The sequence below is a fragment of the Bacillus rossius genome, chromosome 3 (assembly GCF_032445375.1).
Source record: "Bacillus rossius redtenbacheri isolate Brsri chromosome 3, Brsri_v3, whole genome shotgun sequence".
NCBI lineage: Eukaryota > Metazoa > Arthropoda > Insecta > Phasmatodea > Bacillidae > Bacillus > Bacillus rossius.
The window spans coordinates 21,972,928-21,990,351 of NC_086332.1; the positions used below are offsets into that span (position 1 = coordinate 21,972,928).

General features: G+C 33.9%; 1 protein-coding gene across 3 annotated transcripts in view; it reads left to right on the forward strand.

Annotated features, from left to right (window-relative positions):
* The window catches only part of LOC134530331 (TOX high mobility group box family member 4-like), a 481,748-nt gene extending 464,842 nt beyond the window's left edge, over window positions 1-16,906 (forward strand). For all 3 annotated transcript variants that reach the window (XM_063365064.1, XM_063365065.1, XM_063365066.1), the window contains 5 exons: window positions 1,954-2,034; window positions 4,415-4,627; window positions 5,100-5,180; window positions 6,755-6,978; window positions 9,240-16,906. In XM_063365064.1, coding sequence (XP_063221134.1) covers window positions 1,954-2,034; window positions 4,415-4,627; window positions 5,100-5,180; window positions 6,755-6,978; window positions 9,240-9,306 — 666 coding nt within the window. In that variant the 3' untranslated portion in view covers window positions 9,307-16,906. The remainder of the gene's footprint in view (window positions 1-1,953; window positions 2,035-4,414; window positions 4,628-5,099; window positions 5,181-6,754; window positions 6,979-9,239) is intronic.
* Window positions 16,907-17,424: the final 518 nt, after the last annotated feature.

The window sequence follows — 17,424 nt, forward strand, 5'->3', positions numbered from 1 at the left end:
ATATTAAATTTTTAGTGTGGCTGGAGTTAGAACAACATTTAGTTATTGTTAGTAGTTTTTTTTAAACAAAAAGTTGTAATGATTGTTGATTTAAAGAATGGTTTTCAAAAACAAATTTTGCAATGAAGAGTGTCATACAGTAAATTTTGTTACTGCACAAGTGTTTAATTTTATAAGTGCCTCGATAGCATAATTTAAAGACAGTAACTGTGTTATTATCAATAGTAGGGGTGAATGAGTACACAAATTGTTGAGTCTAGTTTTAAGTACTTGACTCGAGCCTAATTATAAAGTTCAAAAATTTCTAGTTAGTTAACAGTTTGGTCTTGGGAAGTAATAGAACACTTTTGAAACATCACCAATACAAACATGGAGTGTTCTAGAATTATATACATAGAAATTGTGAAGTTCGTACAACACAGTTCAGTAGAAAACATGATTTGTTGATGCAGAACTGATTAAAATGTATTTGCTACAGTTTAAGTACTTCAGCATGCAATGCTTATGTTCTCCCCCGGTTTTATTATTATTAACAATGTAGACAAGTATTTAATTTGCTAGCGATGGTGGCTGATTTTACATAATCTCGTACTGTATTTATGATTTTCATTTTGTTCGGACGCATTTGTGGCCATTTAGTACGTTGCCATCAAAATTTTATTTACGTGACCCTATTCTACAAAATCAAAAAATATAACTTCAATGGACGCTCATTAATCAAAATTTTGTAGGATTCACTGCATGACAACTGTTTCATAGAATGGGCTATGAACATACTTTTCCAAGTAATTATTATATTATTTATACTGTGTGTCATTGAAAAGAAGTAAAATGTATAGAAACAACATAGTTACTACAGAAGCACAATAACTACCACAGATGCACCAGTTACCGTAAATAACATGATTTAGGTATATTGGGCAATTTAATTTCATCCACTAAGCATAAACACAATTTTATCATACCTATTCCGTGTACTGGGCATAAGTGAATAGGGCAATAACAAACTTGAATATTACAAATAGCAATACAATAATAATGTCAAAGTTAATTTTTTTTTTTTCATTTTAATGTCCCAAATTAACATCCTAAATTTCAAGTCTTTAACTGCAACTGAACAAATCTAATTTAGTTTCCTTATGCTTCATAATATTATATGAAAGAGTTATATAATTCTAAATTATTAAAACACTAAATGTTTTGTAAGAAAAATTCAAATATCTAATTTACATGGAAATATAACGTAAAATTCTTTTGTTAATCTAAATACTGTAGGTAGGATCAGTGATACAAAAACCATCATGAAATACTATGTACAGTCTACAGTGTTTAGTGCCACTATTTCCAGATATTTGTACTTAAAAAAAAAAATATGCAGGCTACTCAACTCAAAAATACTTGATTTTTGCACGAATCAACACAACATTAAAATATGCTACCTGTGCACCCCTAATTAATAACATACGTTTTACATTAGGGTCCTAGCATATTTTTTATCAACAAGCTGTCAGTGTTATAAATACTACAAATTTATGTTTGATCAATTTTTTTACCTTTATTTTATCACAAAAAAAATCCAGAGTTTTAGTACCAAAAAAATATAGGTATGTAATTGGTAATACTGTGAAGCTGGTCCACAGTGTTTTCCATTGTATACTACCTAATTTTTTACAAGCATTTGTTTGTCTCAGTAAAATAATGGACCTCACCTTCCTCTTGCTTACATCATCGCATAACAATTTCTAAAAATTTGTTTCCACATTAAATAATAGACAGCAAACGTACAGCTAAGGTGTACTGGTGTTGAAGTGTGAATTCAAAAAGACTGGATTGTGTGAGAGATTATATAAACTATCAAGCAGTAGGTTGTTTTTAACCTATTTTATAAAGAAATTGGCTGGAACTCATGATTGATAATGATTAATGATTTTAAAATGTGTATCATGTTTTTAGGTTTATAAGAAGAAGACAGAAGCAGCGAAGAAAGAATACTTGAAGGCTTTGGCAGCATACAGAGCAAGTCTTGTGTCAAAGGTATGTAAAACCTATTGAAGACTCACATTTTGTGAATTCTATTGATTTTGGGTTGGTAAAAAGGTTTGTCAAGTTCAGAATGTTACACGGGGCCAACTTGATGGATACATTGATGTTGAAGGGCTGCTATTCAAAATTAAAAGCCTACACGTAAGTTTAGCAATGTCACTAAAACTCGGCTTAAACAAACTTGTCTCATAGTTGATGAGTAAGACATAGTGTTTTCTTTCATTGTAGTTTATGTGACTTGGGTCTGCTAAGCGGGTTTACATTTGGTCCTGTTATGTTACATAAAAGTTTAGTGGGAGTAAAACTAATTGTCGCAAAGAAAAAAAGTATATTTAATGGTAGGAAAGCTTGTGGGGTACTTGGCAGCAAAGATATAGACAGTTCACAGCTTTTTACAAACATTACATTTAAAAGAATAATTAGTGGAGTATTTAGGGAGACTCATAAACTTACATAGAATCAAACCTGCTAATGGAAAAACTGGAAGAAGAAAAAAATGACTGCCTTAAACAAATTTTTTGATGTAAGGTAGGAGAATAATTTTCATGTCCCTTTTATTTATTTTTTATTTTGTACAATCATTCATCATAAAACTGCACAGACCCTGAATTCTGTACAAAACACATTAAATGCTTGTATTTCTTTTCAAGTTCTTCATTCTTAATTTGAATGATTTTGACTATGAAAGCTTATTGTTGTGCTATAAATTATGTGACTCAAGTGATTATACCGTATTACTAGAGTCCCGTAAAAGTGGTTTTATTTTTCCTTAAATTTTGTTTTGAAAAAATCAAATTTTGGCTTTATTTCGCTGTTTTAGTTTTTCATGTTTACTTTAACTTTTGAGAATGGTTTTATGACCTACAAGTTTCGCTTGGCTAAATAATAGTGGCAGGGCATATACTGCACTCTAAAGTCAACACTATTGGCAAATAAAAATTGTAGGCTTGAAACAGCTCGGCACGGCCCGGTGTCGCCTAGCGCGCTGCCTCGGCACGGCCCGGTGCAGCCTAGCGCGCTGCCTCGGCAAGGCCCGGTGCAGCCTAGCGCGCTGCCTTGGCACGGCCCGGTGCCGCCTAGCGTACTCGTTACTATCGTGTCGCTACGTTACTCGTTACTTCTGATACCGCATAACATGCTATGTTATGTTGCAGCAACGAATCGAGTCGTATTGCGTACGCGTACAGTATGACGTCACGTAAATAATAATAAATAGAATATAAACAATTAACAATATTTGATAATTAACAGTTTTTGTTAACCAAGAAACAATTAAATCTCATTAGAGCGGTTTTATTATATTATCTCTTTTAAGATAAAAACAAAAAAAAACCTGAAAATACGCGATAATAAAGAACAATAACATACATATTTGTAATTTGTAAAAAATACTATCTTATAAACAGTAAAAAAACTTGGACGACAAATTTCCATATTACACTTTACTTAATAAACAAACATCGTTCTTTGTAACGTAAATTCATCGAATATGCGCGCGCATGCGTAAAACATACGAAAAATGTGAGTAACGAAATCCAGCCGTGTGTAACGTTTCGTTTCTCGATACTAGATGGCGCACCCGTTACTCAGTACCGTATACATACGGTTTGCTACAGCTCTAACGAGTAGGTTGCCAAGCCAGTCAAACGTAGTTGAAAGCATGAGGTTGTTAACCGTTCAACATGAAAGGAAGAATTAAAAATTTATATTTCTCTACAAGATTAATGTGTAAATACAGCTGTAAGGCGACAGTTTGCAGCAAAGAAGTGGGTTGAAAATCATGGCAGCTATATTGTGTTGAAAACATCGCCGGTATTTTTATTAACTTTGTGTTGATGGTCAGGTACATTTTTCTCTTTTTAATTAGTTTATGATTGCAATTACTGCTTTCGTTTCAAATTGTCATGATTACGTGACGGGAATACTGTAAATCATTATTTACTTTCATTACTACAAAGCGGCCATGTTGGAACTTAGAAAAAAGGCGATGTGCCGTCAACGTCGTGTTTACTTGTTTTTCGCGATGTCTTGCATGGGTGGTCTAATTCATTATCATCAGTTTTATTTCTCGATGCTGTGCGATTTCGGTGTTTTGTCGCGAATTAAGGTAAATTGCGGTGTTATTTCGCGATATCGCGATTCGCGAAATTTCCGTGTCTCTACGTATTACTATATTAAATTTATGAATACAAAAGGACCCTGAATTTTGAGTTTAGAATTTATTTTTCTCTCGCTTGTAAGGTGAGATTTTATTGAATTAAGTTATTAAAACTAGTTTAGGGGTGTGGTGCTTTTGCAAAATCACTGGTCAGTAATGAACAGCATTTGCATATTTTCCTGATGCTACGTTGGCTTTTTGTGTGTGTGGCAGGGCGCAGGCGAATCTGAAGGGATATACGGAGGCTATGGCGGCTACGGGGGAGGTTACAGTGGTTACTCCCCGCCTGCGGCTCTCCCGTCCCCTCCGATGTCTGCGCCTGTTCCCCAGCAGACACAGCAGCAACAGCAGATGGCAAACATGGCCAAGAAGTCCCCCCTGCTCAACTCCATGATGAACGAGAGAGGCAATGGGCAGCCCCCACAGGTACGACTCTGCTGCCCGGCTTGCTGAGTGCACGTCGCTTGTCTTAAAATTTTAAAATTATTACAGACATTGTTAGGATGATACATGACTTTGTGAAAGGAATGTTTCCACAATTTGTTGAAACCTGTTCTACGATAAATACAGTAAAGACAAACTACTATAGGACAGCAAAACTTAGACTACATGACTTGGAAAAATTACTGAAGGAAGCATTGAGTTAGGATAAATGACCAATAGGTAACGATAACTTAAGTTAGCAAGCTAAGCTAAAAACCTAATCTAATAATATAATATCACCTTAAATTGCTTAAAAAAATCAGCGTTTTTTCCACATTGGTCTCACCTTGCAGACACTAATAGGTAAGGTCGCAGTGGTGATGCTTTTCGCTAGTAATGAACATTTTGTTTGATAACTGCAGTTGTATTTTTATAAAGCTGTTTGTTGGTTTTTGAGGGAGTGTGTTGGTTGCAGGGCATGATGGGACCTGTGGGTGGTCACATGGGCCAACCCCACCTTCAGCAGCAGGTCAACCAGGGCGGCTACATGCAGCAGGTACAGTCTGTCTTAGTAGGCTGTCATTTCTGACTGTACAATTTTGAATTTTACTGTTACACCCTCTAGTTTACTCACTACGTCGACTAAATCATCTTGCAAGTTCATTTTGCAGTGAGTGTAGTATTTTAAAATATTTTTCTTGGCCTGGGGTTCCCTGATGTTTTTAAAAGTGCATTTGTAGTAGAACCTCATCATTAAATGGTTACTTAAAAATGTTTCTCACTTCAAACATAAAATTTTATATTTCCAGATTCCTACTATATGTTTTATATTTAGTTACAGTTCAGTATAAAGAACTTGCCATTAGATTACACTTTAGGTGTATCCCTGTATTTCAAGTTTTGTTTATAGTTATGTTTCGTTCGAGATTTAAGCTGTTTGTTAAGTTTGGTGCGTGTTTAGGGGTGGCAGTACAGTGAAACATTTTTGTTTGTAAATTTTTCATAGGGTCCAATTAAAATGTATGCAGAATGCCAGAAAATGTAAAAGAAAAATGGCTTGTTTTCTGTAACAATGTGTTGCTGATCTCAGTCTTTTACAGCTGTTATCATTGTGTGGCAATTTTGGCTTTCGCTGTCAGCATCAGCATTTAATGTCGGTTACTCCTAACACCACAACATGGCTTCAACCATGAGGCCACAGTGTTTGATTGGTCGTACTTTTCGTAATTAGGAAATGCAGACCTGCCAACTCTCACGATTTTGGTGTGAGGCTCACGATTTTAAGGTCATCTCACGCCCTCGCGCCAAAATAGTGTTTCCTCACGATTTTTTGGGGCCCCAAGATTTTGTTTGTAAAAGATACAAAACAAGTTTTACGAAAGCTTACAGTAACGAGTTTCCATCAATACTTGACACGTAAAGGAAGCAATTTTGCATTTTGTAGCGTGTGCCGTGCTGATTTTTCTATCTCGCATAGTGGAAGAGGAGACATTGTGAAACATGTCGCTACAAAAAAACACAACTAACACATGAAGTGTATTGCTTCCAATAAAAAAATTAATTTTGCTGTGAACAGTGATTTAGTGTTACATGAGCAGAATGTTATTTTACATCTTTTTTAGTTGCGGCCCTGCATGATCACTACAGGACAGCGCTAAATTATGTTCAACTAAATTAAATCTGCAACCTATAATTTGTTGAAATAAATTTTGAAGCAGAGACCATGTAACATATGTACAGGTATGTCACTTAAATTTAAAGATTCTCATTTGTAGTTTTTTATATCTAACCTGTATTTATGGGCCTGAAAATTTTTATCGAGGACCTCATGATATTTTAAATTTGAATGTTGGCAGGTCTGGAAATGGAGTTAGTAGTTTCAATGAGCCGTTTGATTTTCTTGGGGTACTCCCATGATTCCATATTGTTCCCATCAACCCTCATGGTCTCTTAATGACCCAGATGCTGACAATGCTTTGAGCCGTGATTCAGTCATTCAAACAGAAAGTCAAGACTGCCTTTCATTCTTGAACTGAAAGATTTGTTTCCATCCGAGCTTCACGGAGCCCGAACGAGCACTGCGTGTGCAGGAGGCGGATGCAGTGATTGTGTGATGTGTTGCCCCGGCAGATGAGCCCCCGGCAGCACGGGGAGCAGCACCTGGTGGCCAGCCCGCCTCCCCCGCCCAGCGCGGGGCCCCCCGCCTCCTCCGCCCCGGTGCAGCAACAGCCCCCGCAGCAGCCGCCACGGGGCGGCAACACCTGCATCCGCCACGGCTGCAACAACGCGGCCATCTCCAACTCCGAGTGGGAGGATGAGTACTGCAGCAACGAGTGTGTCGTCAGCCATTGCAGGTATTGCATCTTGCCGTCAGGTTTCAAAGCGAGTGTGCCTGAGCCGTAAAAACTGTGTTTCATTCGGGAGGTCCTGGTTTCGAATCCTGGTTCATCCATCCTGATGTTGGTTTTCCTGTAATCTCTCCGGACAAATACCGGAATGGTGCTGTGCAATTAGCCATGACCGTTACATCTCCAAGTTCCCATTCCATGTTGTCCATCGTGAATACCTTTGTGTCTTTCAGCTGTCTTAAATTACAGTTCCCTGATGGTATGCAAAATAAGATTGTAAATGTTAAAAAGCTGGGTAGTAACAATCTGGCAACAGTTAGCGCCATTTACTTTGCAACGCAAACAAAGCAAAATTCATATCTACATAATTGTTGCTAAAAACTAAAAAAAAAAGAATGTACCTTTTTCACATATGGTTTTAAAAATTAATGTATTGTACTAATATTTATTCATTACTTTTTGTATTTTTGGTAAATTTGTACAAGCTCACTTATACCTTTTATATTCACTTTCATGGTCAAAGAAAAAGGCATGTGGCTGCTAAGCTGTGTTCTAAATTCAGAAAGCACTTGTAAAGGTTGGTACCTAGGGCTATTAGGATACCCCCTTTTATGATACTACTAATACCAATCTCCCGAATACCACCACTGTTATCTAATACAACAATTATTTATAGTTACTGGCCATACCTTATAAATAAATAGTTTCCACTTTTTTTTATTATAAATTTGTTGGAGAGTACCATAATTTTATTATTAAATTAGAAATAAATAATCCAAAATAAAATCAAGTTCCTTGAAACACAGTACATCACTAGAGATGGTGATTTATAGCATTTAAAATAATAACATTTAGCATTTGGAATTTGAAATTTAGCATTTTGTAGCATTTTTAAAAACAAGATTTAGCCAATTCTCTCATTTTACATTACTAAAGAAAAGTATATTTTTAAAAAGCATTAAACAATACACATATTAATTATTAACAACCACAGAAATAAAGATCTAACACAACTACAAAGATAGCCTATCTTGGCAGATTTCCAAACAACTTTTTAGCACTTATGAGTGCAATAAATTGAATACTTAAAATTACAATAAATATTTTTTAGCCGTGTTCATGGCCATAGTTGATGTAGAGTGCACAAATAATGTTATTGAAACTCGTTTTTTCAATTTTCCCATTCTTTTGGTTTTCGATCATGCCAGAAACCGTCGCTTGCCGTTGTACCAACTTTTTTCTATATCCGATTTCTCGGTGAATCATTTTTTTTTTTGCAGCCTGATGTCCCTCAGATTTAATGTGCTTTTCAAGTACGTACATCTTTTTTTTTTCCACTCCAGACGGCGATTACATAAATTGCACATTCAAATATTTGTATCACTTTCGTAGAACTGTTCATTTTTGTATTCATTTATGCGATCGCGAATGGAAATTATGTTTCGTCCCATTTTTACCACGAGAAATAACAGTATACAACACATTCACGAGTATGCATGTATTTGTAAACACACCACATTCTACAGACTACACAAGAACACGGCTTTCACGTGAAACCCAAACAGAAAATGGGCGCGGCGAAGCAGAGATGTCGCAATATGGTGGCCTAAAAACTTGTACTCTGCAAGATGACGGACACTCTACCAGCTAGTAGTTGTTCTTTGCATTGTTTACAATCGCGAGTCACGGATGGCCATTTTTCATTCAATATTTACGAACAATAGTGCTGTGAATGACGTGACAATAAGATACTTGTGCTGAATACGCCATAAAATGATGGTTTCTTTTGATATTGAACTGAAATGAAATACAATCGGTAAATAAATTGTGTAGAGTGAAGACGAATCTGCGTTTTTTTCTTGATTTCGCATTTATCTCGGAATAGTCTAGATTTCACATTTTTTAGAGGAAAAAATATAATTTAGCATATTTTCGCATCTATTTCGCGAAAACGAAAAATCACCATCCCTATACATCACATATTTGTTAGGTAAACATTCTCTTGTTTACTCATAGTTAATCAGTAGACACTTAAAAACTATTAAAATTCACCCTTAAAATACATGTTCCTGGCAGCAAAGAAGATCTGTGATCTGTTGCAATTAACAAACAAAAAAGTTTTTTTTAAAACAAATTCTTTAAGGTATTATTATTTCCGATACCAACCAGTATCAGTATCGGAACAGCCCTTTATGATATCACTGCAGTTTACCTTCCTCTCGCCACCTGACTGTTGATGGCAAGTGGTGCTTCCCCTCTGCTTGCAGAGATGTTTTCAGTTCGTGGGTGGCATCCAACCAGAGCCAGGCACAGAACTTCTCAACAGTGAAGTAAGGGAGTGGCGAGTGGAGCAACCATCTCGTGCCGCTTGGGGAGGGCCCGGAGAGCGAAGCAGAGGAGAGAAGCAGAAGTGATGAAGTCGTCCGGTGGACTTGAAGGTTGCTTAATCCGCCTGCCATTTCCTCCCTCGATTTGTCATCCCCCCCCCCCCCCCTCCCCTGTCTCTACTCCCATCCCTTCCCTCAACCACCAATTTGTCAGCCGTACAGTTGTAACCATTACTGGAAGACAAGTACTCGAAATATAAAAACATGACTGACTGGCCTGCTAATCGTATCGTACTCTCGTACTCTTGTTGACTGATCGGACGGGCTTGGCGGCAAGCCTTACGAGGGGGCTCTCACGATGGTTCCCGTATTATGGCAATCCCAATGTTAAAAGTATTATGGTATTATATATAAAACAATAATTAAAAAAGGTATATGTGTGTAAATATGTATCTGAGAAGCTTGTATACTTAAACTTTCACTACACCTATTTGTTGCATGTTTGTCTTATCTGAAGGGGAAAAAAAAAGACAAATACATATATAACATGTTAAATATTTCTCATATCCCTTCAATTTTTTTGTCTGTGGTGATATCATTACATATTACAGTATATAATTAATGATAAAATCTTTTGTGGTGAGTAAATAATGTTTACCTATTCATATTTGAATGTTGCTGTTGATTTCCTGGAGTCTATTATAATAGTAATACTAATAAATAATGAATAATTATGTGAATAGTATGTGAGATTTTGTGTGTGTATAATGTTAAAAGGGATCAGTAATTGTTTTTCTTCTGTCACAACAATTGTCTCTTGTCCTATCAAAAGAAGTGTGAGTGATTGTATTGCTAGCCTTCAAGGCTTATTTTTATATGGTGTCCAGCCACATCTTTTGTGATGGAAAAAAAAAGTGATAGTAAGAAATTAATGTTGTGCATAAGGTTTGTACTTAAATTTTCATGCCTGCACACATTAAATATGTTCCAGTTTAATTTACCAGCTTTGCTACAATGATGATGCATTATCATGCTTGTTATAAGTGCACATTTGTTTTGTTTAATCTGTGCCCAATTTGTTTGTAACATTGAAAATTTTATGGAATCAAGTTTTAAATTTTTTATATTGAACCTTAAAAAATTTTTTATTGCAAAGATCTATAGTGCTTGCCACCAACTGTGCCAGTTATTTTGCTCCCTCCCCCCCCCCCCCCCTTTTTTTTCCCTCTGTCATCGCTTAGCTCTCAAACCCTTTATGCATATTTCCCTAGGCAGTAGGAATGTGAGGTGAAACCTTCCACAGCTTTGCTCCTCCACACCCTTGCATGCCACGTCACTTTGTATTTATTGTTTTTTTTTTAAACATTAATATATATATATATATATATATATATATATACACATACATATATGCGTACTTCTATCTATTCATGTTCATCAGGAGAATGGCTATAAGCTTCATTTGCTACATGATAAAATATGTGTTTTAAATTGTAAAACAGAGAATGTGTCATGTGCCTTCAGCTACATTTATGAGAAGTGAAGTCCTTTCATTCTTTTTTGCAGTTCACGTTTTCAAGAAAAAGTAAAAGTAAAGGTTTACGTTGCACGTTTTGACACATCTAAACAATTGTTTCACTATTCGACGTACCTATTCATGTAATCTCGTTTCCAGCAATTTTAAAAGTACATGGTACTTTTTATTCGAAAGCATATTGATATGTTATGTTTGTTCAAACTGTATATATTATGTACATGTAATACTAAACAAACCCATTTAAAAGTCACGTTACAACAGTAAATAGCTCTGCCTGTGTGGTATTCCTATAGCCAGAGACAAGATTTTAAGGTTTTATTTTTAGATCAGTTTCGTTAATAAAATGTTAGATTTCTGTGTAATTGTTTTTATTTTTATATGTGCATTGTCTTTATTCATAAAAATAATTTAGTATTTAATTAATATGAAACTTAGATAATTTTTAGTAATTATTACAACAAAATAGTCAACAACCGACACATTATAGAATTATACAATGAGTATGTCTCGAACAGAACGACTCAAGATATATAAAAATAATTCAGCAAATTTTTGTGTGTTTGAAAAACAAACAAGTGACATTAATGTCAAAACTTGTTACTAAAAAGAGATAGATGCAAGACAAAGGAATGTAATATTAATTTTTTTTTCAATCCTTGTGCATGTAGTTAATACATCATGGTAAAAAATTTATGCTAAATAAATTACATTCAAAAAATTTACCGTGAGTAAAGATTAAATTTATTAATTTTTTTTTGTCAATTTGGTGATTGAATTCATGTTTTTAGTTACATTCTGGTGCCACATGGTGTATTAACTTGCATTTTGGTGTTATTTGTATTGATTTTTTTTTGCGTTTTATTATGGTTTTATCGCAATTCACTACATAATCTTGTTCCTACCTATAGCACACACTGTCAACTCAACTTTAAGGTGTCGTGCGCAGTTTATGATAATTTTATGAAGCTGAACGGTACCACCTTTCATTCTTTCTACCATGGGTGTGACACCACCACGTATTTTAGTACATAAAATTTTTGCATAGCAGAATACACATTATACTTTTGACTAATTAACAAATACAGCATTAAAGTATAGCCTTAAATTACAGAAATATTTTAGTAAAAGATGCCTACAGAGCTATAAACAGGAAAATAGAAAAGATGGGTTACACCTTAAGGGATTAAATTGTACTTTTTTAATGTGTATCAGTTTTTTAAGTACATGAGTAACTTTGGAAATCCAGAAAATTGGGAATATTGGCAGATGCCAATACTAAAACATTGATATATCTCTAAAAAAAGTGAAGTTATGATAGTTTGACTTTGGTAATGTATTTAAGAAATATAGTTATTACCATCAGAGCCATCAAAATTCAGGCTTTCATATTTTTTCGGTGTTAATTTTTAAAATTATGTTATAAATGTACTGTCTTCTTTTTTTTTTTTTTATCATTTTGCTATAGTTTGGACTAATCTCAAAACTAAGCTCTTAATTTTGTTTTCACAGTTGCTTTATAGTTTCCGCTTTTACCTTTCTTTGAAGATATTTGATATTTATTTATACCATCAAAAAATGTTTTGCTATCCAAGTTTTCCTGTTAACTACATATACTGTAAATTCTTCTTGTTTTATGGTGATACTGCTAAGGTGAATATTTAAATACCCTGTTTAAAGCATTTTTTTAGTGCAGTGTTCTTTTTATATTAGGCCTGGGTGAATATTAGTTTTTTAGTTTGAATGGAATGTGAATACGAATATCGAATTCAAATAGTAAGAATTTGAATGCCTCTAAAAAAAAATTTTCAGATATAAAAAATATTAAAAGAAAATAAATTTATAGTGCAGTAGCATCAGGAAATTTAGATATATAATACCAACAATAGGTTAAGTCAGCTGCAGTTACTCTTGGTAACATTTTGTTGAAATATTAAAATTTTTAATAAACAGTGCAAAGAAAATATGTAAGGCAATTGCAGTATGTGTAAAGAAACTTCAAGGTGGTTGGTTTAAAAAGAATGTACAGTGAGCAATTTTAATCTATAGTTATTTTGATGTAGGTCAAAAAAAATTTTTTTTTTAATTTTCTCTGTGAAAATAAATAAATTATATTAACATTTATTGATAACATATTTTGGCTTGTTTTAACTAAAGTGTAGGAACAGTAGCTGCAAAGAATGTACATTTCTCTTTCTATCCAGTGTATGTGTGCTTGGTAAAAGAGGCGAAGTTCTCTCCCCCCCCCCCCCCTTTTTTTTTTTCTCTTCAATCCTCTTACTTTGACCATTTTTTTGGGTCCATGTTTGACAAGATAATTGCCTGAGCAGTCACTTCGCTAGGAGGGTGAGTGTGGGCCTGCATCTGGTTGCTCGTCATTCACTGTGTATTATCCACCAGAAAAACTTTCTCGTAGGTTGTTAGGTTTTAAGAGTCTTTGCTGCGAGTATGCAACCACATGTTTTCCACGAGATCCATTCAAATTTTTCTCTCTTCACCGCCCTGTTCTGAAGGGAACTAATCACAGTTTGTTCCTACCCTCTGATCTAAAAACTGTCAACTTTAAGTACTTTAACACCCCAGCAGTGTTCTGATTTTTTTGGACAGGTTATTCTTATTCATATCTGCATGCTGTCAGTTCAAATCTGTTTTTAACGACCGACTTGCCGGACTCTCTTCAAATTACTGTGTTAAGTCCGGCTTTACTATTTTAGTCTTTTCAAATTTATGTGGCCAGATGTAGCAAAAAAACTCCATAGAAATAACCCTAAAACATTACGAATATCCTGTCAAAATTTTGTCCCCACCAGATGAGAAAATCATCTGACATCCCGAAATTTTCCAGACTTTAGAGATCCCGCACAGCTATTCATAAACAACTGAATACATATTCGTTTTTTCAAAGTGCTAGTATTCAAAATCAAATTGAATACGAATAATAATAATTTAATATTCAAAAGTTTGAATATTCACACAGGCCTATATTGTATACTTTATTAGCCTGATCTAAATTCACATTAATATGTACACAACCTGTAGGATCAACATTTGTAGCTGCTGCTTGTGTATGCCTAGCGCATCCTCGTGAAAATATTGCTCTTACGGCACAGACAAAATTTATAAAATTTTAAATGTTCTGTGTGCTGTAATTTAAGTGCGAACAGAACTGTTACTATGTTATTCAGCAATAAAATGGGAATAATTTGAAACAGCATTTTGTGTGTGAAAGTAAAATAGTATGTGTTTAGCAATAAGATGAAAATGCTCCCTTATTGCATAATGGAACTTTATTGTGAGTTATACCGGTGATTGTATTATGTTCAGTGCTGTGGTATACAATTGTAGCTTAGGCTTTATGTATTATATGACCAGCAAGTCTTTGACAGTGGTTCCAAATGTTAAATTTTTTGCCACTTGAAAATTTACATTTTTTTTACAATAAAAATAAAAAATGCTTCTGTTTTTAATTCTTTTGGCTGGTGTCAAAAACTGCTCATTATCTTTTTAATTCAATAGAGAGAAAAAAAAATCAAATGTAGGATTAACGGTTACTTTCACGTTGCTTTTTTACTTAGGTATCATGACACACACACTGACGTATGGTCCTACAGTATTAGCCGTAGGCGACATGGCTTCTCACGCAGTAACGTACTGTCTTCACTGATATTTTGCAAATTTTTTCATAACTTTGCGGGGTTATACATCCCCTTTAGCCCTATCTTTCACTGGATATGAATTAAAAACTTAATGTAAGTTTTACAAAAAAAAATTTGGACAGTGTTGTTTTATATTATTACAGTACAATCTTAGATTGGCAATTTTATACTACAATTTTTACTGAAATTTATTTCCCAAATTTGGAATGAATTTTGGTTTTAAACAGAAGTGCATAGCCAGGTCATTTAGGTGATTGTTTGATTATAATTGCATTACATTTGGATCTAAACGTGTAGTGTGACTTTATATAAAACGGACATGTGCTGTTTTCTCTTTAGAGTTATGTACACAGTTCTGAAATGTTACAATTTTGGAACAAATGAAATGTAGGTAATTATTAGAACTATTTGGTAGCCAAAACTTTTGTGCTTGTGTATGTGATACTATGAGCATTTTGAGAATTAAATTACTTTTATTTTAATAATTTCTGTCTTCTCACATTTCTAACATCGCTAGTAGTATGAAAACTGCAAACTATATCTTTTTCACATCATTAAGTACTGAATAGGTGAGTACGTACCTTGTCTGACTTTACTTTATTAAAAAAAAATGTAATAAACTTATTTATCTGTTAAGCATTTTACATGGATTGTTTTGATATGATATTAATGTGTACAGGGTTCACTTTTTTTTATAACTCAAGTGTGTAGGCATGAACATTTATTTCTTTGTTTGATATAACCATTTATAATTAAGATGTTACTTTTTTGGCATTGGTGATTAAAGTTAGAGAGTCGTGTTTTAAAATTGTTTAATAGCCTTCCTTGTTTTGATTTTAATTCTCCTGATGGAATGATAATGCTCAAAATTTGTTTGGTATGTAGTACATTTGTATTTAATTTTTACCTGAAAATTTTATTTTGTATCTTTAGATAAATAAGAATACAGCTCTGATCTGAAAGTAATTTATGGATTTAACTGAAATTACATATTTGTTCTGTTAAAAGTTTGTTATTGAAAACAAGTTGACGGAGTAAATTATATGTAGAGGTTAATTCTTTGTCATTTTGGTTATTTTGAAAATTAAGTTATATTACAGCAGTAGTATAAGCAGAAGTAAATCATGTTCGAAAAATTTATTTTGTGCTGCTGTTTGCACTGTTATTTAGAACTTTGTTAATAGCTTTAAAATATCGTAATTTTCTTAAAAATATGTTCGTTAAATTATTAAGGGTTTTTCAAGTTGTGTTGAAAGAATAGTGTGTCCCTTAGTTGTTTTGTACCTTTAGTACCCTGCAGAAAAATTATGTGAATTAGGAGTAAAGTGGTGTTCGACTAATTGGAGAAGGGGACCATGTTCCGACCTCTGCCCAGGTGAAGACAGTTCTTCAAGCTCTTACTAGGTTTAACTTATTCAAAACACTATTATGTCCATGCAGATGAGATTCTGTAATTGGCGGGCATTAATTAAAGCCAAGTATATATAAACTTTCCACAAGTTAATCCTGGATTACTGATATTTAAATTTTACCTTTGTCTCCAAAAATTTATGCAATATGCCTGTGTGAATAGCAATAGGTAAGTTCTGTGTCAAAAATAATTACAGGTACTTCGTTTTTTGGTTGTTATCTATTTAACACACATATTACTTATGTTTGATAATAATTTTTGATTGTGGACCTACAGAAATGCAAAGATTTTATGTTTTTGTTCAACTAGAATATATGCTGTGTTCCGATACATCAGGTTCTGATTTTGTTGAGGCTATGGGTTTTAAATACCATTTGAATTTTCATTCATATTTTAACTTATATTTTAATTGATTCTTGTAAAAAATGTAAATTTGAATATAAATTGTTATACAGAACATTTAAAATCTATTGGTCTGCATTTAGTTGGAAACATAATAGGGTGAGGCTAAGTTTAGCAATACACTGTTTTACATCATTGTGAGTATACACATATATATTTGCATTAAAACAGGATGCATAATGAAGTATAAGATTTATTTGTGCTAAAACTAAATAATTGTGTGTACATTATAAGTGAGAAAGATTCATTACTTCATAGTGTATGAATTTATAACATTAGCATTTTCTAGTGTACAGTCAACATTGTTACATAAGAATTTCATGAAAGAAGTAACATATACCTATATTGATTGTATGTGAATATAATTTAATCCTTAAGTTCTTTTAGTTTGTGCCCACATGTAAATGTGGTCATAAAAGAGAAACCTGTGTTATTTGTTTTCTGAACCGTGAACTTGTGACCTTGCAAACGGATGGACAGGAGGCAAGTTTCTCCCATTGGTAGAAATAGGGCATGTAAACCATGGCATATTTGCAAGAATTGTCACTGAATGTACATGTCAATGAGAGTAATAAATGATAAAACATAATGAAAACTCACAAAAGATATTTCTTCCTGTCCCTGAATCACGTATGCTAGTTTAATGTTGGTGAGATCAACCAAATCTATTCTGTGGTCCTGCGTGGTTCCTTTTGCTGCTGGAACAGGACCGTCACTGTAGCATTGATGGTTATGGCCATATTTTCTTTTGAAGATGCAGATAGTAAATTACCATTGCCACACCGAGTGAATCTTAACATCATCTTTCATATCAGCTATTCCATCATGTATGGAGATTTCACGTCTAGCTCCTGATGTGCCTAACATTAGCATTCCTCAAGTTTTCCCAATTTTATTTTTTATTTTTGAAGTTATACTTCTTTAGGCGCATTATGAAAAAATGATGAGTGAAATTTTAAGATGCACGTGCATCACTGTAACACAAAATTAACAGGTTGAAGCTGCGCGCGCACCATGTGACATTTTCAAAAGAAAATGCCGGACCCACGTGTATGAACATATACCCACATTAGGGGACATACCAAACATATTGGTGTGCCAAATGAAACTTTATGATAGTGA